Source organism: Notolabrus celidotus, chromosome 22 (genome assembly GCF_009762535.1).
Source record: "Notolabrus celidotus isolate fNotCel1 chromosome 22, fNotCel1.pri, whole genome shotgun sequence".
NCBI lineage: Eukaryota > Metazoa > Chordata > Actinopteri > Labriformes > Labridae > Notolabrus > Notolabrus celidotus.
Genome location: NC_048293.1, coordinates 27,983,360 through 28,011,094, shown reverse-complemented (window position 1 = coordinate 28,011,094; position 27,735 = coordinate 27,983,360). Strand labels below are relative to the sequence as shown.

Here is a 27,735-nt window from a genome sequence, read left to right as displayed (position 1 = left end):
GGTGATGAACGTGTGAATCCTGAAGTCTCATAAATCATGTTTCTTCTTCTCTTTCAGAGATCGTAGACGGCAACGCTAAGATGACCCTGGGAATGATCTGGACCATAATCCTCCGCTTCGCCATCCAAGACATTTCAGTGGAAGGTACAGCGAGCATGTGTGTGTGTGTGTGTGTGAGAGAGAGAGAGAGTGAAAGGAGTTCTGCTCACTGTCTTCATTTGCAACTGAAAACCCATTTCATGGACTTGCTGTCTGGGGTCTTTGTGAGTGTTTCTGCTTCATACAGACAGAGTTAATGCACACTCATCTCAGAGACTGCTCTGTCACTGTGAGAGCGTTCATGTTGATGCTCTGCTCCTCTGCGTGGCGAACACACTGTACATAAAGCACTTATAGAGTAATCCAATTTAACTGCAGGGAGTCGTCGGCTGTCATTGTTCAGATTTGGGTTTCCTCTGCGTTTTAAACTTCTCTTTACAAAACCTCCCAGCGTCCAACGAGGAAGCACAACGCATCATAGCAACCACACATGCCTCCCATTCACACCACCTCCACTTAATCCAGCACTAAACAGGGATTAGCAGAGAGGCTGTCAAAGTAAAAGCCTGAGAGTTTCTCCCCTCTCTCTCTCTCTCTCTCTCTCTCCGCCTGCAGAGACGTCTGCCAAAGAGGGCCTCCTGTTGTGGTGCCAGAGGAAGACCGCGCCGTACAAGAATGTCAACATCCAGAACTTTCACATCAGGTAAGACTTCAGGGAGGAAGACCGGGGACGTGATGATACCCGACATGATTCATGATGCTGCTTCACGACTTTCACACACTTCATTTAACCCTTAAAGACCGACAGCCGCCGGCGGCTACTTGTTCTTAAATGTGTGCTTCCCATTGATACCACATTTAGCATATTCAAAATAAATTCAGGAGAGTCTGGCGCCCCCCAAAGATGGTCTAAGTCTTTAAGGGTTAAAGGTGTATACACCCAGTTTATGTTGGAGCTTTAGACGGTTAGAGTTTGTCATAAAACTGTTCTTGATGATGCTTTTTTGTAGCTTTACGCCTCAATTACTTTTTTTCAAAGCATGCTTTTATTTTGAAGGGACACATAAGGTACTTCTGCTACATCTTAAAGTTACAAGAGGGAAAGAAAACAAGCAGCAGTTGAACATTATGGATGTATTTGCTCGATTGAGTGAGCTAGTGTGAGGTAAAGAGGCGGGCCCGGCTGTCAATCAAGTCAGCCACGCCCATATTTGGGCAAAACTTGTAAGTTTGATATCTTCAAAAATAACAAGTTACACAAAATGTAAAACTAAACCTTAACGTTTTTTTGAACCAGGCTGTAAACATGTTTATTTCTGCTGTAAAGATCGTCTTCTTTGAATGGGTGTGTATGTGGTTTCTGGTGGTTCTGCAGCCAGCCTCTAGTGGACACTTGATGAACTGCAGTTTTTAGCACTTCAGCAAGGGCTTCATATTTTCAAACCAGAGCTTGCTGCTCAGTTTTCACTCACCTTGGTGCAGATATTTGGTTTGACAGACTGAAAGAGTTTCATCAACATGCATAAAGACTCAGATCTGCACAAGGGCTCTTACAGCTCTCACTGAATGTAGTTTTTGTACCTGGAGGCCTTTGAATGAGTCCATCCTTCATGCTCAGAAGGACACAGCTTCAAATTCAAATACAATTCTCTGCCTGTCGGGTTCAGAGAAGAGTTTTTGGAAGTTAGATCTGAGGCATCAGGAGTGTGAGCAGAAACCAAAACCAGCAGATGTTCCAGACGCACCGAGGAGATCTCAATCATTGCAGTTAAAGTGTCTTTGCATGCAAACACTTCATTGTTCTGCTCAGGGCTGGCTTCCCCCCTCCCTGTATTCCTGTTTCTGAGTTCAGTCAGGCCTCGCTCGGCGTCACAGGAGGCCTCCACACCTGTTGAATTATTGAAAGAAGCCCACTGAGCCCGTCAGATGTGGATGAAAGCTGAAGCGAGAGGAAAGGTGGAGGTGAGGTCAGTTCAGGGGAGGGTAAAGAGAGAGGCCTGATGGTCCCGCTGCAGGCCGACGAGGAGGAGGAGGAGGAGGAGGAGGAGGATTATCATCAGAGCAGACCTTTGATGTGGTCTCTCTGTCAGAGATGAGAGCTGCACGTCTCAGTCAGGAGACGAGAGGAGGACCAGGCAGAGTGCTGATGTTTTTCCACTCCATGTCCGTCTGCTGCAGGAGGAAGAGTCACCTTGTGCCGCCTCTCTCGTACATTAAAGGAGCTTTCAGTGCGAGTAATACATTTAAATAAGCGTGATGTGTCGTCTGTGGAGAGCAGCGCCGCAGTAAATCATCAAGAAACTGAAATCACTGCAACACGCCGCACTCTCAGCTCCAGGGCCGCTGATCAATGAAGCACAGAAGGCTGAACTAAAAATATGTGAGCAAACATCTTCATCCATCTCAAGGCTGGAGTTCATCAGACCTTCATGAACTCTGTGTCGGGTTTAAACTGCAGCAGATTTAATATATCTGTCATATGTTGACTTTAACACACAGGTCGTGTTTAAAGAGTGTTTCTAATCACACCAACTCACCATGAAAGGTGGCTTTAAATAGATCTGACGTGTTCACAATCACACAGAGTATTCACTCTGCTCTGTGTTCTCTGTTTTTAACTCTTTGTTTTCATTTGATGGATGTTCATTTTGCTGTTTCTGCTCATTCTGATGGTTTTGTTTTGAAGTGCAGAAACTTTAAGAACTCCCTGAACACCGTCAAATATCAGAGACGGACTGAACCTGTGACGAGGCTTTGAATTTAAAGTGTTAGTAAAAGAGTTCCTCAGGTGGTGGTGGAGACCAAATCAGAGTTTCAAAGAAGTAGAGGACTTTTGCAACTTTCTTTATTCTTTATGCAGACGACACCTCTTTTAAACAGACGTGTTTTAAATATCTACGTCCATTATTTACACAGTCTGTGGTTTCTTCTCTTCCAGCTGGAAGGACGGTTTGGGTTTCTGTGCGCTCATTCATCGACATCGTCCGGAGCTCATCGACTACGGGAAACTTCGCAAGGTCAGTGAACGTTACGAGACGTTTGACAAACGTCTGTTTTCACCTGCCGTTAACCCTTAAAGACCTGGACAGCTGCTGGCGGCTACTTGTTCTTAAATGTTTGATAACTTATGAACCACTAATCCTATCAACAAGCTTTAAAAACTCAGTTACAGCAGACATTCTCAGCTTTCCATTGATGCCACATTTGTCTCATTCGGCATATTCAAAATAAATTCAGGAGAGTCTGGCGCCCCCAAAGGTGATCTAGGTCTTTTTTTGTATTTAAAGTTACATTTTTGGGCTTTTTTGCCTTTATTTTATAGGACAGCTGAAGAGACACAGGAAATGTGGGGAGTAGATAGAGGGGGTTAAAAAGGGTTAAAAAGATGAGATGTCTGAATTCACCTGGAACAGTTTAATGAGACGGAGCTGTGTAAACTTTAATTTTAAACATCCTTTAAATATGAATAGATGACCTCCAGTACACTTCCTGTTTATACTAACACTGTTAAAAGTTCATAAGCTGGTTAAACTGTGATCAACCACAAAGATATAACAGCAGCTTTCAGTGAGGAGGTGTTGATGTTCTGTCTGCCCTCCACAGGACGACCCGATGACCAACCTGAACACAGCCTTCGACGTGGCGGAGAAATACCTGGACATCCCCAAGATGTTGGACGCAGAAGGTGAGCGAGGGGGGAGAGAGGGAAACTGTAGATCAGGAGAGTCTAATGATGTTCTTTCAGGTCACAGACGGGGTCTTCACTTCACCACTCTGATTCTATACCTCCTCTAAAACCTTCAATCAGACCGCCCCGCCCTGCCTGTCCTCCTGCAGCGATTCCCCAGGTGTGCAAAGGGCAGAGCACATTCCTCACATTCCTCCTGATGTTACTTTACCTGCTCGCACAGGACGCCTCGACAGGAAGTCAAAGGGTCCTCATGTTTTTACCACAGTGTCAACAGGCAGAGGGGGAATGAATTCATCCCCACTGTTATTGGGGTTTAACCAATCAGAATCAAGTATCCCGCTCTACAGAGTCGTCTCAGTGCGACTGTTTCAGTCCTCAGAGAGATTATATTTTGGCATCATGCTGTCATGCAGACGCTGTGAGTCACACTCTATTAAATATAAGTACACGTCTCTCACTCTACAAGTAGCTTCAAGTCTTCATCCTCAGGTCGGTGATCAGCTCACTGAGGATCAGACTACAGGAAGTCACATATTCTCCTGCAGGAGTTAAATGATGCTTATCTTATCATCCAGGTTTTAAATCTTAAATATGAAGCATGTTTGAAATAATCAGGATGCTTACAGTGAGTCTGTGAGAAGTTAAGGACCCAGTACTTGAAAAGTCTTCTGATCAGACTGGATTAGATCTGGAGGAAAGGTACTTCAACAAGGAACATTTGGGACTGTATAACTCTCTGGAGATGTGGACTTTGAATCTACCACCAAAGAGCCTCCATCCTGGGCTTCATCCTGGCCCTAGGCAGTTTGAGCCTCGTGCCCCTGGTACCCTATTTAGAGGAGGGGTAATGGAGAGGAGTTGGTCTGGCTAAAACCTGGGCCCACGTGCCTTCAGATGAGTTCCCTCTTTGCCCTCTTTTCTCCGCCCTGAAAGTTTGGCCTTTGTCTTTGTTTTAAAAAAAGAAGGCTGAGTAAAACTCTGGGGAGAAAGCAGGACTCTGATTGTTATAAATCAAAGTCTTCACAGCCCTACTTAAAGAGTTTTGAACAATCTGGAGCTCCAGGTAAAGACAGCAAGATTAGGTTTCATACACAGTCATTTTGTCATTTGGAGAAACCTGCTTCCATCTTTAATCTGAACCCTTTGGCGTAAAGACTCGATCTTGAACCCCTCCCTCTGGTCCGACCCTGTCTGTTCCTCTGATGATGAGGAGGATAAACCAGACTCAGGTAAAGGTATCTCTGTAGTCTGAGCCGGCTTTGTTTTGTTGTTGGTGTAAAGATATAAAATGTGTTGAGACTCCTCGATGAGAACATCTGGACGCTGACACATCCATGTTTCTTGTATTGACCTGCTCTCTGTTTAACACCCCCCTCCCTCCCTCCCTCCCTCCCTTAAACCTCCTCTCTCCTGCAGACATTGTGGGCACTGCCCGTCCGGATGAGAAGGCCATCATGACCTACGTCTCTAGCTTCTACCACGCCTTCTCCGGCGCCCAGAAGGTATCCTGGATGCAGCGTCTCCCTCCTCCTCCTCTTCCTCCTCCTCCTCCTCTTCCTCCTCTGTGTTTCTCCTAACAGCTCCCTTCTCTCTGCAGTGCACCGCGCCCCCCCACCGGGGTCGCTCTCCTTCACTTTCCGCATGGTTCAAAGCACCAAATGCATGATGGGATGACTACTGTCTGTTCTTAGAGGCGATGAGCACAAGAGCATCTCCAGTCTGCCTGGTCGTCCTGGTCCAAACACACATATCGGTCCTGAGTGGGTTTTAGTTCTGCAGAGCGGAGTGGGAGGTGTGGAGGAGTTAGGGTGCATTTGGACCAAGAGTTCAGGGGCCCTTTAGCCCCCAGAACTACTTTCCCCTGAACTAAAAGGTTCCTGTGCCCCCATTGTTGTCTGCGTTTCGACCGCGGGCTGAAGTCCCGGGTAGATTGTGTAAATCAGGCCAGTGACGTATGGAGAAAAAAAAGTAACTGCACTACACCACCAGACCAGTAGAGGGCAGTAACACAAAGAGGAATGCCATTCATCACAGATGACACCATAGAAGCAGACGGACAGGCAGGTATCATTCTGAGCAACACAACAGTTAGCCTGTTAGCATGAAGAGACTCAGCTGGTCTGTTTTAGATGGTGCTATATTTCATCACAGATGGATTCACTGAATCAACACGTGAGAGGAGATAAGCGCGAGTAGCAAAGACGTTTCAACACGGCTTTAAAATCCTTTTGAACTCAAAAAACCGTGATCGCAGAGATCGGACGGTGTTTTGGTTTAAACGGCGACCCTGCCGGATGCATCCCTCATAAACGTCTTTAGACCATCATTAAATATCTGATGAGGATATTTTGAAATCTTAATAAAAACTAAACTAGTTTGCATTCCCAGGAACTCCCTCTGTGTTTCAACAGCTGTGTAAACTCCACAAACACTGACACGTTCAGCTGAAGGTCTCCAGTTTACAGGGTCACTTTTAAAAGCGGAACACCGGGAGGAGAGACGCATTCACGGTGGGCTGAGAGAAGACTACTGTTACAAGCTGCTAAATCAAGAGAATCACAGCTTCTTCTTTTGAAAAGTACACACACATACAAAAAAGATAGAACACATAAAAACTAATGAAAGAAAGAGAAAAAAAAATGACTGTGAATGGTTTTTGGTAAAAATTTGACAAAAAAATTTACAAAAATTTTTTTTTGAAAAAAACAATTTTGACAAAAGAAAATTTGAAAAAGAAAATTGAACAAAAAACTTGGAAAAAAATTTTTTTTGAAAAAAAAATTTTGAATTTTTTTTTGGGGGAAAAATTAAAAATTTGAAAAAAAAATTTGAAAGAAAAAGTAGATTTTCTTTTTCAATTTTTTTTTTGGCAAAAACAAAATGAAAAAAAAAAGTTGGCAAAAAAGTTGACCCAGAGAATCACAGCTTCTTCTTTTGAAAAGTACACACACATACAAAAAAGATAGAACAAATAAAAACTAATAAAAGAAAGAGAAATCAAGAGAATCACAGATGTGTGTGATGTTATTGTGGACGGAGGGAGGAATAAAAGCACTGAGGTTAATCTACCAATCAGACACGTTCAGCATTGCAGGCCCCGCCCCCCCTAAAGTCCCGGGACCTTTGAAAAGTACTACCCCCCTAGCAGGGGCTTTTTAGGGGGGAGATTATCTACCCCTGAACTAAATTTAGACCCTGGGTCCACCGGTCGAAATGCACGTAGTTCAGGGGTAAAGTTCCTCCGGTTGAAACGCGCCTTTAGTCTGATAAATGAAGCTGATGGAGAGGAACTAATCAGCCTGAAGTTTAGTGTTATGAGGCGACGCATCATTTCAATTGATGGTTACGATCAGAGCAGCAGCTTCATGAGAGTTTAAAACGACTACAAATCAAAAACAAGCGTCCAACATCAAGAAGTTTGAGTGTTTTTAAACCTAGATCCTTTTTATTATTTCTTTTTGAGGACTGAATGAGTGATATTTACAAAAACAGGCTGTGATAGCTGCAACATAAACCTTCATACAGACTCTAACATATGTTGAACCAGCGCCGAGGTTTAAAAATAAAAGGAATTCATCTAGATTTAAAGGATTTCATACTTCCTGGTGTTGTGTCAGACCGTCTCTGAAGGATAATGAATCATTCTGAGTTTAATAGATGTCGTTAAGCACAGCAGGAACTCTTTAGGCGTGCAGTGATTTCTCTCAGTCGGGGAGAATCAGAGCGTCACAAAGCAGAAATGAAAAGAGAGCCAGGTTCAGCTGAGAGGCCCCGGCAGCCGAGCGAGCGCTTCAACACAGCTGTGTTTAAGCAACTCTGATCAAAAATGTCTGTGTTTATATCTGAAGAAGAGGGGGGAGAGAGAGGGGGGAGAGAGGGGAGAGAGAGAGGGGCGAGAGAGGGGGAGAGAGAGGGGGGTCTGCGGCGCTCAGAGCAGAAAAACCACAGCTGGACTCTGGATTGCATCAGAGATCTGAGAGGTGTGAGATGAGACTGGAGATAAAACACACAAGTAGAGGGAGATCCAAAGCTGGAGAACTCATCCTGCCTTCCAGAGTCTGCATCACAGAGTCTGGACCTTCAGGTCTCTCTTTTCTGTTTATGAAGAAAGACGAGCAAAACAGACTCAGGACTCGGGGAATAGTGTGCTTTAAAACAACAGAGATCCAGAGGTAGATCATATTAACATACTAAGAAACAAAGATATTAAAGTCTAAGCAGTCCTCAGGGTAGCTGATGAAGAGCCGGAATCCTCTTATTGCTCGACTTCATACAAGAAAACTTTATTTAATTATTTCCTTATTTAACATTCATGCATAAAACATGATATAAACATATTAAAGTTTGATTTAAGAAAAGTTTTTCCTTTCTTTTGGGTGTTAATAAAACCTAACACTGCATATACCCATTATAACTTAAAGCTCCTGTGAGGAACTTTGTTTGTGTGGGTTTTGGCGCCCCCTGTGGACAAAGCAGCACCTCATCCTGGGGTCTTTCAGCAGTCACATTAAGCACTGTGTGAATTCATGCCATGGAAAATGTAAGAAAGGCTATTTTATAGGGTATCGTTCTTTTATAGGGTCTCTGTACCTGACACCTACCCTGCCGCAGCAGTTTCAGATATTAAGATAACAGGGATATAATTCACCACTTTTTTTGATACCTTAGTTGCTTTTTAAAGTCATAATTAGATATTAGTATTAATTTCTGCCTGTTTCATAAGCAGCTAAAATCTCCTCCCAGGAGCTTTAAATTTTTTTTTAAATATTACATTTATTCAGCTATGAAAAAGGTATTACAGACATCTTTGTGAGACTGTAGTGGCAAAAATATATATTTTATTAGGGATAAAATGCTGTTATAATTTGTTTAATATTTTCACTTTATACATACATAGAAAAAAAATCCAAATAGATTTTTTTCCACCCAGAATATAGGATATAAATCATTATTATTATTATTTTGTCATTATTGAATTAATTTATTCATGTATTAATTAATTAATTAATTTATTTATTACTATTATTATTATTATTATTATTATTATTGTTGTAGAATATGTAATACAAATAATTATTATGATCTAAATTATTATTATTATTATTATTATTATTATTATTATTATTATAATTATGATAAAATATTGGATGAAAAAGGACAAATATTCAGATGAAGTTCTTCACAGCAGCAGATGAATGTTCAGTGACTTGTTAGCTCTTAAAGGGGCAGTCTGGTATTTTTTAAATCTGAAACATTTAAAGAATGAACTCCTCCACACTCCGTCACTCCATCACTCCACTTCCAGGATCTAAAACTCCACATCCAAACAAACCACCTTGGACTCGACCTGCAGGCAGCCTGGAGATTCCTTGTGCCCCCCCTACTGTTGCCTCCTCTTGTGATTACGCCCCCTGCTGGCCCCTTTTGTCTCTGCACTCTTTTACTCTTGTGCATTTTTCTCTTCTCTTCTCTGTCCTCTCTCCTCTTCCTCTGTTTGTTCCCTGGGCAGATATCATTAGCACCTTGAGGCCAGATGAGAAGGCTGTCATGACTTATGTGTCGTGTTACTACCACGCGTTCTCAGGCAAGCAGAAGGTGAGAAACAAACCCGACCAAACAAAAGAGAGAAACTCTGAACAGTAAGCGGATACCTGCCAGAGCGGCTGGCAGAGAGCGAGGAATCAGCCTCACTGGTTTGTTGCCAACAGCTATTGTTTGGCTGCTTACAAAAGGACGCCATCATTTGTCTCTACAACACAGTTTGAAACACACACTCACAATATCAGGCGACACATTACACCTTCATTTGGCTGCTTTATTAAAGGTGGAGAGATGAAAGTTATTTCACTTTAATTAAGGAAGAAATGATGAAATGACCGGGCTCCAGGATTAAAGCATGCGCCCCATGTACAGAGACTCTGAGCTGAAGGACTCCTGCTCCTCATTAAGAGGTGGATCCAAACAAAGATTATAAGTACAGCTGCTTGTTTCCTGTGTGTGTGATAAGTCCATTATTCTCCACGGTGATCCTGAGTGGATTTGTGGTGACGTTGGCGTGATGTGTTCTCCTGAGAGTGTAAGAGCCAGGGAGCGTTATCAGAGATCAATACGCTGCTGAATGAGAGCTGATAACGAGGGGATGAGTATTTTAACACTCAGACTCTCAGAGAACAATGTTCAAACTTTAAAGCACATAAACTGAAAGAATAAAGTCTGGTGATGTCTGAGATGAACATTAGAGTCTCTTTAAGTTATACTGGATTGAACCTTTAAAAAAAAAACAAATCTAAGTTTTTATTTTGTTGTTGTTCTGATTTGAGATGTGTTTTCTTTAACAAACAATCAAATTAAGACACAAATAATTTCAATATAATAAGAAAGAAATCAAAAACCAAATGAGATGAAATGAAAAAAAAGGTAAATAAATTATAAATTAAACAGGGGAATATAAATAAAAAGACAAAACAAAATAAAAATATATAATCCAAAAATAATTAAATTAATTAAATTTTAAAAAAGGCAAAAATAATTAAAAATAATCCCAAATCAAACAGACAAAAATATAAAATTGACACATTATTTACAGCAAGAAACAGTGTGAACATAACAACTACTCTAACAACAAGGAGAGAAAAATATACTACACATACTGATACACACTTAAGCATATTTCTGCACACATAAGCACATGTTCATATATTAAATAAAATGAGTAGATTAAATAATAAATAAACAGAAAAATAAAAAACAGAAAAGCCTTTAAAGACAGGTGTAGATCACTAGTTCCCATGATTCTGTAAATCTAGACTTGTGGCTTTGAGGGGAGCGATGTTACAGCTGGTTTTGGTCTGACAATAGTGTCTGAATCTCTTGCAAAGAGTCTTTAACTATAAGGATCATTTCCTTAATGTTATAAGACTCTTAAAGTAGAAATCAGAGCCTAAAAGTGACAAAAACAAACATTTTATTTGAGTCAACATTCTTTGATCAGAGATAGTTTGGGGCTGAAGGCAGGAGTGCACATTTTTGTTGCATTTGCAAAATTTAAAGGGCTTTTTTACAAATTAAAGCGTTAAAAAATGTCCAAATTGAGTTGGAGTTTCTTAAAATTTGCCAAATTTCATGGTACAGCTGACCACACCTAGAGCAGCCAGGTAATGAAGTTGACAGGGATCCTCTGTGGCTCATACACTTGCTTTTGACCTCAAATAACCCTGCTTTAAAAAACACTTACTATACCTTTAATATTATTAGCAAGGAGTTAGAACTAAGGTTTTGATATTTGGCCTTTTTATTGTGTGAGTCAGGACGGTGATGTATCACATGGTAATTTATGTGCATATTCACTGTTTTCAGTTTTAAAAACAAGGATTGTACATTTACCATAAAGGTTCATCTCTACAGAGATCCTTTCTGTCATGTTGATGCTCTTACAAGTTATTAATACCCTAAAATATAGTAAACAAAGAGCTTAGGTATTAAAAACAGCAGAATAACCCTTTAATTTATCTGCAAACAGAAGTCTACGACGGTGGAAAGACCTTGAAAGTTGCTGTAAGTCTCATTAAAACACACTCTGTGTTTCTGAACCGTCATTAGGAGCTCTGAGATTAGATCATAACGATAATAGATGAGAGGATTAAACGGCGGTGAGGCTCGTGACGGTGTCGTAGATCAACTGAGATGGTTTCTGACTCCATCTTTCCTCCCAGCATCCTCAGCCTGTTACCTCTGCTGTCAGGACAGAGTAATCCATAAGAGAGGCCTCCAGCTGCCAGGACGTTCAGCGTGCAAACGTTTGCTGTCAGAAGCACGACCTGCACATCCCGGCTCTCCTTTTAAGGCCGCTCTGCTGCTGCTGCTGCTGTCGAACCCCCGGAGCATGTCTCAGACCGAGCCAAGTTTCCCCGCCGTGATCTCTCCTGATGAGAGGAGCTCCTGTGTGTGAGACGTCAGCCTCTATGAAATGTGCTCCCTGAGGAGGACACTGATGTGAGGTTTCCTTTTAGCTCGATTAATTTCCTAAGAAGCTTTTTAGAGAGGAATCCATAACGCTGCTGATTTATGACAGAAACACGCTGATCATCTGAGGCACCTTCAAAACTTTGTTCCTTTAAAACTTCCTGCTGAATACGTCAAATATCTGCACATCTTACAGACGTTAAATCATCGTCTGAAGAGACTCCTTTCACTAAAACAACACATGGGAGTCGCTGCTCTACCGCTGTTCTTTATTTACTTACTCTAATGTTGCTCTAACAGCTGAACCATGATGTAAAAAAGGCGCCTAAAGCACATCAACTAAAGGTTCTTGTATTACTTCTCATTTAAACTTGCAGATCACAGGGGTTGCTTGTTTACCTCTGTCATGATCAGATGTGTAAGATCATCATCTTCACAGTTACAGACCTTTAAGTTTAAGATTTAGAAACTTCTTTTAAAACCAAAACAGATTTTACATCATTCTCCTCAAAGACAAAGACCCTGTTCACTCAAACAGAAATTTTTTATCAACACAAGGTTTGGAGTTGTTCCTCTACCTCAGCCTCAAACTAATTTATTTTATTTTTGTTTTGATTCATTTTTGAACATATAACATTTTCACATTCTCCCTGAAAGAAAAAAGTGAAATTATTTAAAAGAATAAAAAAATCTATATTAATATGTGTAATAAAAAATATAAATAAATAAAATAAATAAATAAAATAAAAAATATAAATAAATAAAATAAAAAATATAAATAAATAAAATAAAAAATATAAATAAATAAAATAAAAAATATAAATAAATAAAATAAAAAATATAAATAAATAAAATAAAAAATATAAATAAATAAAATAAAAAATATAAATAAATAAAATAAAAAATATAAATAAATAAAATAAGATACAAAATGAATAGTATAAAATTAATATAAAATAAAAAGAACATGATAAGATAAAAAATAAATACTATACAATTAATTAGAAAAAATAGTACACAATAAAATAAAGTAAATAGTAAAAAAAAAAAAAACATAAATAAAATTAAAGAAATAGTTCTAAATTCTCTTCCAATGTGACTCCTTGTTGCTCTATTTGTCTTAATTTGTCACTTTGCATTCTTCAGTTATCTTCAGATCTCGTGATATATCACTTCACTACTGATATCATAGGCCATGTATTGAGTATCATATCTCATCATGAGTTACCTCCACTATCGCCTTATAATTCAAGTTTAACTTTAAAGGATTATTCCTGTATTTAAAAGCTCAGCCTCGTTCTATTAAAGTGACTATAAGGTACAAAAAGTTTGGAATTGTTCGAGTTGATTGGTTCAGCCTGCAGCCGTGGGACAGGCTGTGATGGCTGCAGTGTGATTTCTGCAGGGCACACGTTTCTGAACAAAGTACATCTTCTCAAATCAGGGGCTAGCTTTTGTTTCTAACAGGCTCAGATTTGTATATGAGAGTGTTTGACTTTACAGAAATAATCTCCACAGAGATAGATTGTGTTTGGATGAGATCACAGGACTTGGTTGTCTACCTCTATCTTAATCAGTCGTCTGAGAACATTATGAGAGGATCCCTGCAGAGGTAGACTTACTCTCTTAGTCTTGACCCAACAAACAGAGATCATATTAAAGTCACAATCCTCCAGACTTTGTGCATGCTGCTTAAATTTCTCTCTCTCCTCCTCCTTTCTGCTCTCTTTATGGAGCTTCTCTGACCTCCTCTCTGGATAAACCGACCACCTTTAAGTCCTGGAAACTCTTCCTCTGCTCATGCATCTCTGACTTGGCGTGTCCAGGTGTACTAGATGAGCCTGGTTTTATCCCCCCTGGACTTGATGTTTTAGCTCTCACAGCAGCCGGGCTCTGTGTGTATGTGGGTTTAGAGGCTGAAATAACTCCCTGTACTCTGCCGGTCTATAAAAAGACACTGCTGCAGACAGAAAGGTGCCCCGACACCTGACGACAGGTACAATACGACGTGTCCTTTAAAGGCTGACACTCTCCAGAGTGCTTCCTGTTGGAGTCAGATTAATAACCTGAGCACAGTTAAACAAAGAAACACATCTTATAGAAGCTGATAAAACTGATCCACAACTTCATCCACTAAATGACCCACTTAGGAAATCCTGCGTCAAACATTCAGCCTTCCTGATTTAAATGTTTACATTAAGACTTTAGTCTGGATGTTTCTTACTGAAGGTCTCAGCAGAGTCCAGGTCTCACTCTCTCTCCCTCACCCTCGTCTTGCAGGCAGAGACGGCAGCCAACAGGATCTGCAAAGTGCTGGCTGTCAACCAAGAGAACGAGCAGCTGATGGAGGACTATGAGAAGCTGGCCAGTGATGTGAGCACACCCCGATTCTCCGACACTAATCCTGCACCTCCTTTACTCCCCCCCTGTCTCCCTGAGCTCCCTTATTACCTGCTCCCTCACCTCCTAACCCCTCGGGGTGTTTGTGCTCGGTGCAGGTGCAGGGTTAGAACCACGACAGGGAGGAGTTTAAGGCTTCAGTGCAAAATAATCATTTATTTAAAGCTGTGTTTTTGCTGTTTTAGCTCTTTACAGACTAACTGTTTCAGAGATAGTCTCACGGTTCACGTCAGTAGAAAATGGAAAATAAGCAGCAAAGACTTAAAAAGCACGTCTCTCTGCTGCAGACAGACTCTTTAAAGCTCTAACATTTGCATTTAGGGGAAATAAATCCTGCTTCAGCAGCTTTTTCTGCACGAAATGAGATAAAACACACTTTAGATCCTTAAAATCAGACATATAGATGCATTTAATTGCAGGAATTCGACATATAAGACACCTAACGAATCCATGATCTTAATCTGTATCCTCTTTTGTCCCACATCACATTTATGACACAAACTACACCTCCATTATTCCTCTATCTCACTCTTATGTGCATGATTCTCCTTCACCTCTCCTCTCAATTTCTCCTCCATCCTCCATCCTCCTCCTCTCATTCTCACCCCTCCACACACACACACACACACACACACACGCTCGCCCACACCTCAGCTGTTGGAGTGGATCCGCCGCACCATCCCCTGGCTGGAGAACCGCCTGCCCGAGAACACCATGCAGGCCATGCAGCAGAAGCTGGAGGACTTCAGAGACTACCGCCGCCTCCACAAGCCGCCCAAAGTCCAGGAGAAGTGTCAGCTGGAGATCAACTTCAACACGCTGCAGACCAAACTCAGGCTCAGCAACCGGCCCGCCTTCATGCCCTCCGAGGGGAAGATGGTCTCGGTGAGTCCAGAGAGTAGAAACTTGCACACCAAGACTTCTGAAAGTTTGAGTTCCAGCTAAAACTTCTGCTGCTTGGAAGATGTCAGTGGATTTTAATATTCAACCTCCTGCAGGCAACATTTGGAGATCTTCTTCCTGCAGAGTCCAGTTTTAAAACTCTCACTTATTCTCTTTCCTCGCTCAGGATATAAACAACGCGTGGGGGAACCTGGAGGGAGCAGAGAAAGGTTATGAAGAGTGGCTCCTCAATGAGATCCGCAGGCTGGAAAGACTCGATCACCTGGCAGAGAAGTTTCGCCAGAAAGCAGCGATCCACGAAGCCTGGACTGAAGGTACTGAGACACTGATCGCCCTCTGCTGGTCGTTAGAGGGAACGCAGGAGTTTCTGTTAGTTCAGATCTTTAAAAACAAAGATGCGTGTCCTCCTTTGTATCGAAACTCTAACGTTTGAAATCCATTTTATGGACTTACCCTCCTCTAAGACGTTCTCTCTGTCTCCCCCTGCAGGTAAGGAGGAAATGCTGCAGAAGAGCGACTACGAGACGGCCTCTCTGTCGGAGATCAAGGCCCTGCTGAAGAAACACGAGGCCTTCGAGAGCGATCTGGCCGCGCATCAGGACCGCGTGGAGCAGATCGCCGCCATCGCACAGGAGTTAAAGTAAGAACGCATGAACACGAGCCGGGGCTGATGGGAAAGGGATGGATTAAGGTTTAGCATGAGAAGAAACGAGACAGCTAGCAGGATATCTAAATACATGTCGGCCTTTTTTTATTCTGAATTAAACACATAAAGTCTCCCAATCTCAGAGAAATGAGCCGCTTTGCAAAAACAATGAATACAATTCAGCTAAAAATCACATTCAGGCGTCACTGCTGTCTTTCTCTTTTCCCCATGATTAATAAGAGGATGTTTTATCTGCAGGAGCTGGACTTTTTGTTGTTTTCTGCTCAGATTTTGACACTTTAAAGCTGCTATTTTCTCTTACTCCCTTATTTTAACTACAAGCCTTCAGTATATTGAGCTGCAGTGTTCTTAATTTTGCAGATATTCAATATAAAACACAAGAAAACTGAACATAAATCTATGAAAGGCCATTATTATTCTCATTATTATTATTATTGTTTTTTAGATATTTTATTTATACTTCTACAAAGTCAAATATGTTGCAAAAAGAACACTATGTGAAACACACTAAATTAAACACATGTATTACTACTTTTTAGTGAGACTTCCATGGTGTGTTTAGGGACCTCTTGGAAGCTCAGACATTTGTCCGTCAACACATGTGTAATAAAGACTATTGAAATAGCCAGTTCTAGAAACTAGAATAAAAAAACTATATTTTTAAAGCACCTTTTAAAAGAAGTAAGAACCCAAACACTAAAAATCTCAAATAATGTATAACCAAAACATCATAGAACCCAACAGCAGGGGAACCCAGGTAACACAAGAACTGAGACCAAGAGGGCCAAAGATTTAAGATGATTCAAAGAGATCAGAACAGTTCATAGAGATCAAATAAATAGAATGTGATAAAAGAACTAAAAAGGATCAAAGCTGTAGAATGACTGTCGTGTTCCATCGTCTGTTTTTGCTCCAGTGAGCTGGACTACTACGACTCCCCGAGTGTGAACGCTCGCTGCCAGCGGATCTGTGACCAGTGGGACGCTCTGGGAGCTCTGACCCAGAAACGCAGCGAGGCTCTGCAGGTGAGAGAGAAACTCTGAGAGAGAATTAGAGCCGGTTAATGAAGAGTCCGGTTTCTAATCTCTGCGGTCGCTGACTTTATCCCTGTTTTTCAGTCCCTTCCTGTTCTTGTTGCTGTTAAAGCAGAAATATAAAGCAGACATGGAGGAGGTTTTTATTCACAGAGAGAGGCTCAGAGGAGTTTTCAGCTCTCCTGGTGTCGTGGAAAATCCTCCATTTTTAAAATGATGTTCCTTTTTTATCCTTCTCTTTGTTCCTGCTCTTTTATAAAGAGTACAGAAAGGAGCCTCTCTGAATTCTGAAACAAGAACAGTTTTATTTAGTAACTTCAACATAACTTTAATTTGAAGGAAGGCATTTTATTTTGTTAAATCTGTATTTTATTCTGAAAAATAATAATCTGGAATGAAAATTGTCTTTTTTACTTTCCAGGTTTAATAATCAAGTTGACTTCCATCCTGTTTTTTTAAAGAGAGACTGGATTGAATCCACCTGATCCAGATCCAGACTTTTTAAGATCACCTACACTACATGCTTTGTCCACAGGGGGCGCCAAAATCCACACAAACTCAGCCTTCACTTTCATATTTAACACTTGACTTTCACAGCTGCTAGGTGCTTTATTTCCTAGGGATCAGGACTCATTTAATTCATGCTTAATGTCTCATTTTCCCTCCACAGAGAACCGAGAAGCTTCTGGAAACTATCGACCAACTGTACCTTGAGTTTGCCAAAAGAGCGGCTCCGTTCAACAACTGGATGGAGGGCGCCATGGAGGACCTGCAGGACACGTTCATCGTCCACACCATCGAGGAGATCCAGGTGAGCACTGGGAGCTTGGACCATGTTAGGTGGAGTTCAGCATTTCCAATATGGGACCAGCCAACCATCAGCTTCAAAACAGGGGACTGGTGTATTTAATATCTGAGACCAGAGACTAAGTTCTCTATCTGATGTTGTCTTTGTGGACTGGGTTTTCATTGTCTGTGTTTGGTGTCTCAGGGATTAAGCACAGCCCACGAGCAGTTCAAAGCCACGCTGCCCGAGGCCGACAAAGAGCGCCAGGCCATCCTCGGCATCCACAACGAGATCGCCAAGATTGTGCAGACTTATCATGTGAACATGGCCGGCACCAACCCGTACACCGCCATCAACCCACAGGAGATCAACGGCAAGTGGGACAAGGTGAGGACATGAGCCCGGGTCAGGGTTTAAGATCTAGGAGAACCTTTATCGTAGAAAGTATTTAACTGCCCATATTTTATTTTGTAAATGGGAAGGAAAGTTAACTTTGCAGAGGTTTTCAAGTGAAGTCATAAATCCTGGATATTTTGGTGTCAGGCCAACCGTCTCCCCGTCTTTACCTCCTCTCACACATCTGTTTCCTCCCCCCTCTCTCCATCCGGCTGCAGGTCAGGCAGCTGGTGCCGCAGCGTGACCAGGCTCTGATCGAGGAGCACGCCCGGCAGCAGAACAACGAGCGTCTGCGCAGACAGTTTGCCAACCAGGCCAACGTCATCGGACCCTGGATCCAGACCAAGATGGAGGTCAGTGTGTGCAGAGAGCCGGCCGTCAAATGACCACGTTACAAGTTCAGAGCGAGGCCAGCGGGCCGGCGAGGGCGGCAGGGTGTAATTCAGTTTGTGTGTGGTTTCGTGTCGGGGTCAGTCTCAAAGCAGTGAACTAAGTCATGCACTATTTAAAACTGGAGCAGTGGAACTTTATGACTCCAGGGTTTGACGATCCAAAGAGAAATCCCTCCAAGTTTCTACCTTTTCTTTCTGCAGCAGTCGGTCACTCCATGGGATTTGTAGTCTCTACGTTTACTTCTAATACAAACGAGTAAACAAACGACTCTGTAAACAAAGAAAGCACGAGCTGAGAGGATTATATAGACTACGGTAACAGTTACAGTGTTTTGGCAGACCCGGATATGCAGCAGGATTAATCTGAGCAAAATTATGGAATGTGACTAATAAGCCCAAAGCTGCAGAAACGCAATGCATGCTGGTACATGTAGGCTTCAGCAGCACAGACCAAATACAGCATGAAGACTGACCCGAGGATAACAAAGTCACTTTGATTTGATTTGAATTGTATCCAGGAAAAAAGTTGCACTGTCAGATAAAGAACAGATAAAACACCTGCATCAGATTATCCTCATTAGGTGCATTCAGGGGTCTTTTAGCCCCCTGATCTAAAAGGTTCCTGTGCCCCCATTGTTGTCTGCGTTTCGACCGCGGGCTGAAGTCCCGGGTAGATTGTGTAAATCAGGCCAGTGACGTATGGAGAAAAAAAAGTAAATGCACTACACCACCAGACCAGTAGAGGGCAGTAACACAAAGAGGAATGCCATTCATCACAGATGACACCATAGAAGCAGACGGACAGCCAGGTATCATTATGAGCAACACAACAGTTAGCCTGTTAGCATGAAGAGACTCAGCTGGTCTGTTTTAGATGGTGCTATATTTCATCACAGATGGATTCACTGAATCAACACGTGAGAGGAGATAAGCGCGAGTAGCAAAGACGTTTCAACACGGCTTTAAAATCCTTTTGAACTCAAAAAGCCGTGATCGCAGAGATCGTCCGGTGTTTTGGTCTAAACGGCGACCCTGTTAACTGGAGACTCTCAGCCGGATGCATCCCTCATAAACGTCTTTAGACCATCATTAAATATCTGATGAGGATATTTTGAAATCTTAATAAAAACTAAACTAGTTTGCATTTCCAGGAACTCCCTCTGTGTTTCAACAGCTGTGTAAACTCCACAAACACTGACACGTTCAGCTGAAGGTCTCCAGTTTACAGGGTCACTTTTAAAAGCGGAACACCGGGAGGAGAGACGCATTCATGGTGGGCTGAGAGAAGACTACTGTTACAAGCTGCTAAATCAAGAGAATCCCAGCTTCTTCTTTTGAAAAGTACACACACATACAAAAAAGATAGAACAAATTAAAACTAATGACATAAAGAGAAAAAAAAATGACTGTGAATGGTTTTTTAAAAATTTGACAAAAAAAAATTGACAAAAAAAAATTTGACCAAAAAAAATTTGACAAAAAAAAATTTGAAATAAAAAAAGAATTTGTAAAAAAAAATTTGAAATTAAAAATTTTGAAAAAGAAAATTTTGAAAAAAAAAAAATTTTGTAAAAAAAAATTTGAAAATAAAAATTTTGAAAAAGAAAATTTTGAAAAAAAAAAAATTTGAATTTTTTTTTTGTAAAAATTCAAATTTAGAAGAAAAAATGTAAATAAAAATTTTTTATTTTATTTTTCCAATTTTCTTTGGGGCAAAAACAAAATGAAAAAAAAAAGTTGGCAAAAAAGTTGACCCAGAGAATCACAGCTTCTTCTTTTGAAAAGTACACACACATACAAAAAAGATAGAACAAATAAAAACTAATGAAAGAAAGAGAAATCAAGAGAATCACAGATGTGTGTGATGTTATTGTGGACGGAGGGAGGAATAAAAACACTGCGGTTAATCTACCAATCAGACACGTTCAGCATTGCTTTCCCCCTGAAAGCCCCGGGACCTTTGAAAAGTACTACTCCCTCTAGCAGGGGCTTTTTAGGGGGGAGATTATCTACCCCTGAACTAAATTCAGACCCTGAGTCCACCGGTCCAAACGCACGTAGTTCAGGGGTAAAGTTATTTTAAAGGGTGTTATGAACTGTGTTTGTGTTTGTGTGTCCGGCTGCAGGAAATCGGGCGCATCTCCATCGAGATGCACGGCACCCTGGAGGATCAGCTGACGCACCTCCGCCAGTACGAGAAGAGCATCGTCAACTACAAGCCAAAGATCGACCAGCTGGAGGGAGACCACCAGCTCATTCAGGAAGCTCTCATCTTCGACAACAAGCACACCAACTACACCATGGAGGTAAACAGCAGCTGGGAGAGAGGATGGTGTATGCATTTTAATGTAGTGGTTGTTGTTAGGCGTAGAGTAGCAGAACGTTTAGAGACGTTACATTAAATCTGGAAAACTCTCACCGCCCTTTCTGCTCAGTGTTATCCTCATTGCCCAAAACAACTCATATTAATCCTGTTATTAAAATCCTGCTCACCAGTTTTCAGAGTGAGTGTGTGGGCGTGTGTGTTTGTGTTGGAATTAGCTTCTCTGTAAGACAGTCGGTGAAGAAAGGAGAACACAATTCATCTGCAGAGGCCAAATTTGATGATTTGTTTGTGCAAAATATGTTGAGTCATCTAAACGTGTGTTGGCTGTATCTCCAGAGTGAAGCTACCTGATGGTTCAGAGAGAAATCTAGACTAATGATTCTTCATCCTCAGCCTCTCTAACCTCCCTCCCTCTCTCTCTCCTCTGCAGCACATCCGTGTGGGCTGGGAGCAGCTACTCACCACCATCGCCCGCACCATCAATGAAATCGAGAACCAGATCTTGACGCGAGACGCCAAAGGCATCAGCCAGGAGCAGCTCAATGAGTTCCGAGCTTCTTTCAACCACTTCGACAGGGTCAGTACTCGAAACGAGTCGCAGTGCAGACACAAAGCAGCAGCAGCAGCAGCAGCAGCAGGAGGAGGAGAGGAGAGCCGGCGTAGGAGGCGCTCTGCTCAGTCACAGTCAGCTGTTTGGATTGTTGTAGCGTCCAGTTGTTTCAGGAGAAGTTGGATTTATTCATTTATTCATACGGAGAAGCTTATACCAAGAAACAACTAACATACTTTGTTCCTCATGAGACTTATTGCACATGTTCTGTAAAAGTATGAGACACAGAAGCTGTTACTGCAGTGTTTTAAAGTTCTTCATAAAGTCAGTTTAAGAAGCTTTAAGTGAATATGACTTCACTGTGAGGTCAATGTAAGCTGAACGAGGACAGGAGAGAGGATCTGAGTTTATACCATAGGTGGCTACAAAGCCTCTCTCCATTGAAGGCTGTTTCTATAAAACCGCCCCCCCTCCCCCCGCCTCCACAGCTCCATGTTTACACTGAGGCTCAATGTGTCAGGAACAGCACCAATTATGGAGGAGTTTTTATTTAGCTCCCCGTTCCCCTCCTCGCCCCGGCTCTCCTGCTGACTCCTCCATTAGCTCATGCATTTTTCCAGAGCTGGCCTATCGTTAATCAATACCTCAGGTGAACAATCAGAGCGAGCCGGGATCCGAATGTGGACCTGGACTTGGGCTTTTCTGTCATGTTTCATTAGGAGGACGGCTTTCAGAGAGGTGTGTTGATCTGAGGGTAAATCTGTCTTTAGAGAATAAAAGAGTTATTTCTTATTTAACTTTAATTTGATGCTTTAGTCTACAGTCCACCTCAGACAGGATCCAGCGTGAGGTCTTGGTAGAAGCGTCCCTGTTTGTGATTTTGTGTGAGGAGTTTTGGTGCCTCCTGTACTCTGTGGCGTTGACGATGAATAACCCCGAGCACACGGCGCTGCAGTCTGGCTGCACATTAACGCCTCTGAATGCCCTCACCCAGCAGAGTGTTCACCTCCCTAATCAATATGCACTGTGTTCTCTCTTCTCTGTCTCCTGCATGACTCCCTCCCTCCTCCCATCACTCCCCCCCCCCCCCCCCCCACACACCTCCACTTCCTCCCCTTGTGCATGGTGCACCCCCTCCATCCACCTCCACCTCCACCTCCTACACCACCACCTCACCCCCCTCCCCCGTCACTGACACGGCTGTATGTGTTGCTGCATGGCCCTCCCCGACACCTCGCCTGGCGCTGGCGTCCCGCCCCCCCAGGACCACTCGGGCACTCTGGGCGCCGAGGAGTTCAAGGCCTGCCTGATCAGCCTGGGCTTCGATATCGCCAACGACGCACAGGTACTCTGTCGTAGCCGCACCGCGCTGCGAGAGTTTAACTTCTCTCTTTGTGTTCTTTTTGTACTCCTCCCCCCCGTCCTCCCTCTGATCCCTCCTTTAACTCTGATCCTTCCTCCTCTGCGTCCCCCCGTGTGATTTCACACTTTGCAACGTCCACATCCTGGATTTTTGCGGCTATCCTCCTTAACTCTCCTCTCTTTGTTCATCCTGTATTCTTCTTCCGATGTTTCTCCTCCTCTATCCCTCCGCTCCACCTCCCTCCTCTCCTCCTCCTGGTTTCGTTTGACCTTGTAGAAGAGATCAGGAATCATGGATGCTGAAGACTTCAAAACCTGCCTTATCTCCGTTGGTTACAACCTGGTAAACCCATGAGCCCTCCTCAAGTATGAACGTTTGTTTGTGTGATTAAAGAGACGAGCTGGAGCTGGTAATGGATAAATGTTACCTTTATTTAATTCACTTTTAATGCCTGTGTATCTAAGATCATCCAGAAGTTATCAGTCAGGTCTCTGTGTGCAGAAAGTCTCTGTGTGTTGAGCATCACAGTCTCTGTTGCCCTCAGGGTGAGAACGAGTTCTCCCGCATCATGAGCATCGTGGATCCAAACCGGATGGGCATCGTCACCTTCCAGGCCTTCATTGACTTCATGTCCCGCGAGACGGCCGACACGGACACGGCCGACCAAGTCATGGCGTCCTTCAAAGTGCTGGCGGGAGATAAGGTACGAGACTGTTTCTAAAGTCGTCATCAAAAACTGGAATAAAGCAGAGAAGGAGTTTGGGACATAGACCGAGCAAAGTTTGGACAATAAGGCAGCATGAAGGGATTATTGTAGGGAAAAGATGAACACATAAATAAATAAATAAATTCAGAGCCTGTAGAGATAAGATAAGATACAAGATAAGATACTCCTTTATTCATCCTGCAATGGGGAAATTCATGGAGTTACAGCAGGTCTTCAGGTAGTGGACTTTTAATGTTACCAAAAGTAAAAACTAAGACCCACGGGGAGGCAGCTTTTTATTATTACGGCCCACGTCTGTGGAACACCCTGCCTGAGGATCTGAGGGCTGCCCAGAGCATAAATATTTTTAAAGGCAAACTCAAGACCTACCTTTTTAGTCTAGCTTTTAACTAAGTTTTATTTTTATTCTTAACAGTTTTATCTATTTATTTATTTATTATCTATTTCAAATTTAGTCACTTTTATTCTACTTATTTATTTATTTTAAGTCTCACATCTGATTTTCTTTTAATGGTTTAATATTTTAGTCTTTTATTATCTTAGAAATGTATTTTACTTTGGTGATTTTAATTTCCTGTTTTGAGTTTTAACATCTTATTTTACCTCCAGTGTTTCCTCATTAAGATGACATGAGAGCGTTTCCTCAGTTCGTTCAGCAAATTTTTATTTTTATTTTTATTTATTTATTTATTTTTTATTTTATTTATTTTAGTGTTTTTATTACTATTGTTGCATATTGTGTTGTTAGCCTTAGGATTATGGGGTGGGTTCGGGGTCGGGGCTGGGGCTGGGATCTTAATTTATTCTATTTTAAGCTGTTTTTCTTGTACAGCACTTTGTGTTACAATGTCATTGTATGAAAAGCGCTTTATAAATAAAGTCTGATTGATTGATTGATTGACAGCAGCAAACAAGAAGGTGTACAGAACAAGAATTTAACAAGAATATATATAGGAAAGAAATGTCCATCAGAGACGACATAAAAGTCAGTAAAATGTCTGATTTTTTGTGATCAAAGTTACAGGAAAATATATTAAAATATTCTCTGAGGTAAAAGTTTTAGATTCAAAATATACTGTGATTTATACATGCTTTTTGAAAAATACAAATAATTTTAAAATTAAATAAAATTTTAAAAAGTATTAGATTCACAAGAAAAAAAATCCCACATTTTCCCTGAACATATTTCTCACATAATAATGAAAAATAAAACTCAAAATCTCTGCAATAAAACCCACAAAATTAATATTATTTTGCAGCTTTTACAATTTACTCTTATTTAGTTTGTTTTCAGATATTTTTTGTTATTTTTTGTAATTTTTTTGATGTTTTTCTGTATTTATTACCCAGCTCCTGCAGCCCAACAATGTTTCTTGCATGCCCAAAAATTTCAAGAAGGAAATAGAAATAGAAACACAGAATTTTTTTTCTTTTTTTTTTTAAATAAAAAAGAATGGGGTGTTGGTGGTCTAGTGCAGTGTTTTTCAACCTTTTTTGAGCCAAGGCACATTTCATACATTATAAAAATCTTGAGTCACACCACCAACCAGAAGTGTTACAAAATGACACATTCAGTCTCTCAATATATGAATCTATTTATCTGAGAGAGAGAGAGACTTTGGCTACTTATTTAACTGTGTCAGGCCGAAGCATCTTATTTACAATAGCTTTTGCAGGTAGTATTAATGTCTCTGCCACAGTGTGTGCCTTTTTTGATTTGGCTACGAGTTCAACTACTAAGTAGCTAGCTTTGAGAGCTCTTGCAGTCACTGTTGTAATTTTTTCTCATAAAAGTTGCCTTTTCCACCTCCCATATAACACTCTTCATCTGGGTTAGAATTTTGTCCAGGGCCCTGTTTGGAGTTTTCCTTTTTCCTTTTTGAATATTTACCCATCGCTGTTGTACGCCTACGTTTTGTCACATACACCTCACGTACATCATTAATTCTATTGCCTATTAACAAGGTCATTAGTGCTCTTTATTGCCACCCAGTGGGCAGGTAGCGCAGGTCATTACATGGACGAGTATTTAATTACTCTGCCAGTCACTACACTGTAGGCACAGACACACTACATGGCACTTGTATTTGCTGTATATGAATAATATTTTTTTGGACTAATTAAGTGAAATTTGATAATGTCCCACGGCACACCTGACGATCTGTCACGGCACACTAGTGTGCCACGGCACACTGGTTGAAAATCACTGGTCTAGTGGTCTAAGATGAAAAAACATGGAAAGAAAGAAAGAAAGGAAAAATTAATAAAAAAGAGAGAAGGAATGAAAGGAAAGGAGAAAGAGAAATAAGGAAGGAAGGAATGAAAGATAAAAGTAGGAAGGAATAAAAAAGAAAACAGAGACACTCAGTTGTTGCAGAAACCCAGACATAAGTACAATCGAGAACAATTTTAAATTAGTCAAAATAAAATAGATAAATAAAGATACTATGCAAATTTACAAATTCAAGATATATACAAATGTTACAAATGGATGTAACATGTTTAAGGCTTGACACATCACACATGAACTCTGCTCCCTTTCCAACTCTGTTAATAATTATGTCTCTGATTTAACATCAATGATCAGAGGACTGGACTGCAGCTGCATCCTTAAGCTCTTGAGTGATCGTTCAGTGACTTTGAGTTCTGCCCCCTTGTGGACGCCGTTGTTATAACATATGATGTAATAATAAATGTTAACATTGTTCTTTAGATTGGTTTAAGTATTTCTGTCTTTAGTTCTGCTCCTTTAATCTGATGTATTCTCCTCATCTTCCACAGAACTACATTTTAGCCGAGGAGCTGCGTCGGGAGCTTCCTCCAGACCAGGCGGAGTACTGCATGGCCCGCATGGCGCCCTACACCGGGCCGGACGGCGTGCCCGGAGCCCTCGACTACATGTCGTTCTCCACCGCTCTGTACGGAGAGAGCGACCTCTGAACTCTCTGTCAGTCGTCCTGACCCGGGACCACCAGCCTACCTGCTCTGATCACCGCCACGTCCTCCGACCGCCCCGTCACCACACTCTGTCCTACTACGCTCATTTTTTGTATGTCTCTGGCCTTATCTTTTTGTCCTCCTCCTGCTCCTCCTGCTCCTGCTCCTGCTCCTCCTCCTGCTCCTCCTCCTCCTCCTCCTCCTCCTCCTCTCCGGCCTCCCGCTCCCTCACACTCTGTCTTCGTTGTATTTGCTTCCCACGCAATGCAGCAGCTCTCCAGGTTTACAAAGAGGGAGAGAGAAAATGTTTGTTCCTGTTTTTATTTTCTTGTTGTCATTGTTTTTCTTCATAAAATGAATAAAGTTAACATATTTTATTATACTGAACAAAAAAAGGTATTTTTCTTCACCTGATTGAAAATAAGAGACGAAAAATTGTAATAAAGAAAAATTGCTATACTTTCTCCTCCTCCTGTGTTTGCTGCAGGTGTTTTATATCATGTCACTGAATGCATCCTTATGTCTTTAAAAAAGGCACATAAGAGCAGAACCTACACTCAGAAACTTGGCCTTAAAGCTCCTTTAAGTTACATTCTTCCTGCATGAAGAGGAAATGAGGACCTGAAGTTTGTTGTATTTCAAAACATGTGTCGACATTCAAGATTCCAGTATTGATAACAATATTTAGAGGAAGTTTTTGCAGAATTGACCTATTTCAAATGAGAAATGATCAAAGACAACCTAGACGAAGCATTTATTCTCTCTTAAATCTTGTGCAAGCTTTTATTTTATTGATAAAAACTGAAAAAATTCCACTTTGGCATGCTTTTTAATTTTTTTAATTTATTTAATTAATTATTCAAGAGTAAAGGTGTTCATATACAGGAAGTAGAAGACAGCAGCACATATAAATCAAGTGAAGACACATTAAATAAGATAAAACATACCATGCATACAGAAGACAGGACAACATTTACAATATATATATAAAGTAAATACACTTATAACAACAACAATTAAGAATATATAAATTTAATACACTCAAACCAAAAAAACAAAATGTATACAGAGTTATGTAAATATTTTTTTTAGCTAGAAGTCTCAGGGGAAATGGTTTGGCATGCTTTGTGAAGGAAATCAAAAAGCAGTTGCATCAGACAGTCCAAAGTAAAAGAAGAGATGGAAATTCAAGGGATGAGGTCTACGAAAAAGTTGGAACAGGATCTAGATAGGAAAGAAAAAGATCAAGAAGCTTGTGACCGGGTAAAGAAGAATAATTACAATTGATATAGTTATTTCTGAGACTTTTGGTCATTGTAAAAACTGAAATGTTGATGCTGAATGGAAATCTTGAGAAACTGTTGATGCTATCGCTGCCCAAAAGTGTTTGGACACCCTGATAATCTCTTGTTTACTTCTCTAATATCTGCAGAGGTCATTACAATACATGAGTTTTAATTCCAATCCAGCAGGAGGCGGTAATGTGCAAACAGCCTCTTAAAAACCAGCTAATTAGAAAGCTGTGGCCTAATTAACCCAGGTGGTGAGGCCTTGGCTCCGC

General features: G+C 41.3%; 1 protein-coding gene across 2 annotated transcripts in view; it reads left to right on the top strand.

Moving 5' to 3' along the window:
- LOC117806282 (alpha-actinin-1) overlaps positions 1 to 26,633 on the top strand; it is a 56,932-nt gene extending 30,299 nt beyond the window's left edge. The window contains exons 4-21 of one of the 2 annotated variants that reach the window (XM_034675146.1): positions 58 to 144; positions 655 to 742; positions 2,978 to 3,056; positions 3,643 to 3,724; positions 5,147 to 5,232; positions 13,973 to 14,065; positions 14,747 to 14,977; positions 15,162 to 15,309; positions 15,485 to 15,635; positions 16,579 to 16,687; positions 17,367 to 17,507; positions 17,688 to 17,870; positions 18,098 to 18,232; positions 20,398 to 20,577; positions 21,028 to 21,174; positions 22,412 to 22,492; positions 23,055 to 23,213; positions 26,019 to 26,633. In XM_034675146.1, the coding sequence (XP_034531037.1) occupies positions 58 to 144; positions 655 to 742; positions 2,978 to 3,056; positions 3,643 to 3,724; positions 5,147 to 5,232; positions 13,973 to 14,065; positions 14,747 to 14,977; positions 15,162 to 15,309; positions 15,485 to 15,635; positions 16,579 to 16,687; positions 17,367 to 17,507; positions 17,688 to 17,870; positions 18,098 to 18,232; positions 20,398 to 20,577; positions 21,028 to 21,174; positions 22,412 to 22,492; positions 23,055 to 23,213; positions 26,019 to 26,177 (2,339 nt within the window). In that variant the 3' untranslated portion in view covers positions 26,178 to 26,633. Of the gene's footprint in view, positions 1 to 57; positions 145 to 654; positions 743 to 2,977; positions 3,057 to 3,642; positions 3,725 to 5,146; positions 5,233 to 13,972; positions 14,066 to 14,746; positions 14,978 to 15,161; positions 15,310 to 15,484; positions 15,636 to 16,578; positions 16,688 to 17,366; positions 17,508 to 17,687; positions 17,871 to 18,097; positions 18,233 to 20,397; positions 20,578 to 21,027; positions 21,175 to 22,411; positions 22,493 to 22,786; positions 22,853 to 23,054; positions 23,214 to 26,018 lie in introns of both variants that reach the window. The other variant, XM_034675147.1, reaches the window with a different exon arrangement.
- Positions 26,634 to 27,735: the final 1,102 nt, after the last annotated feature.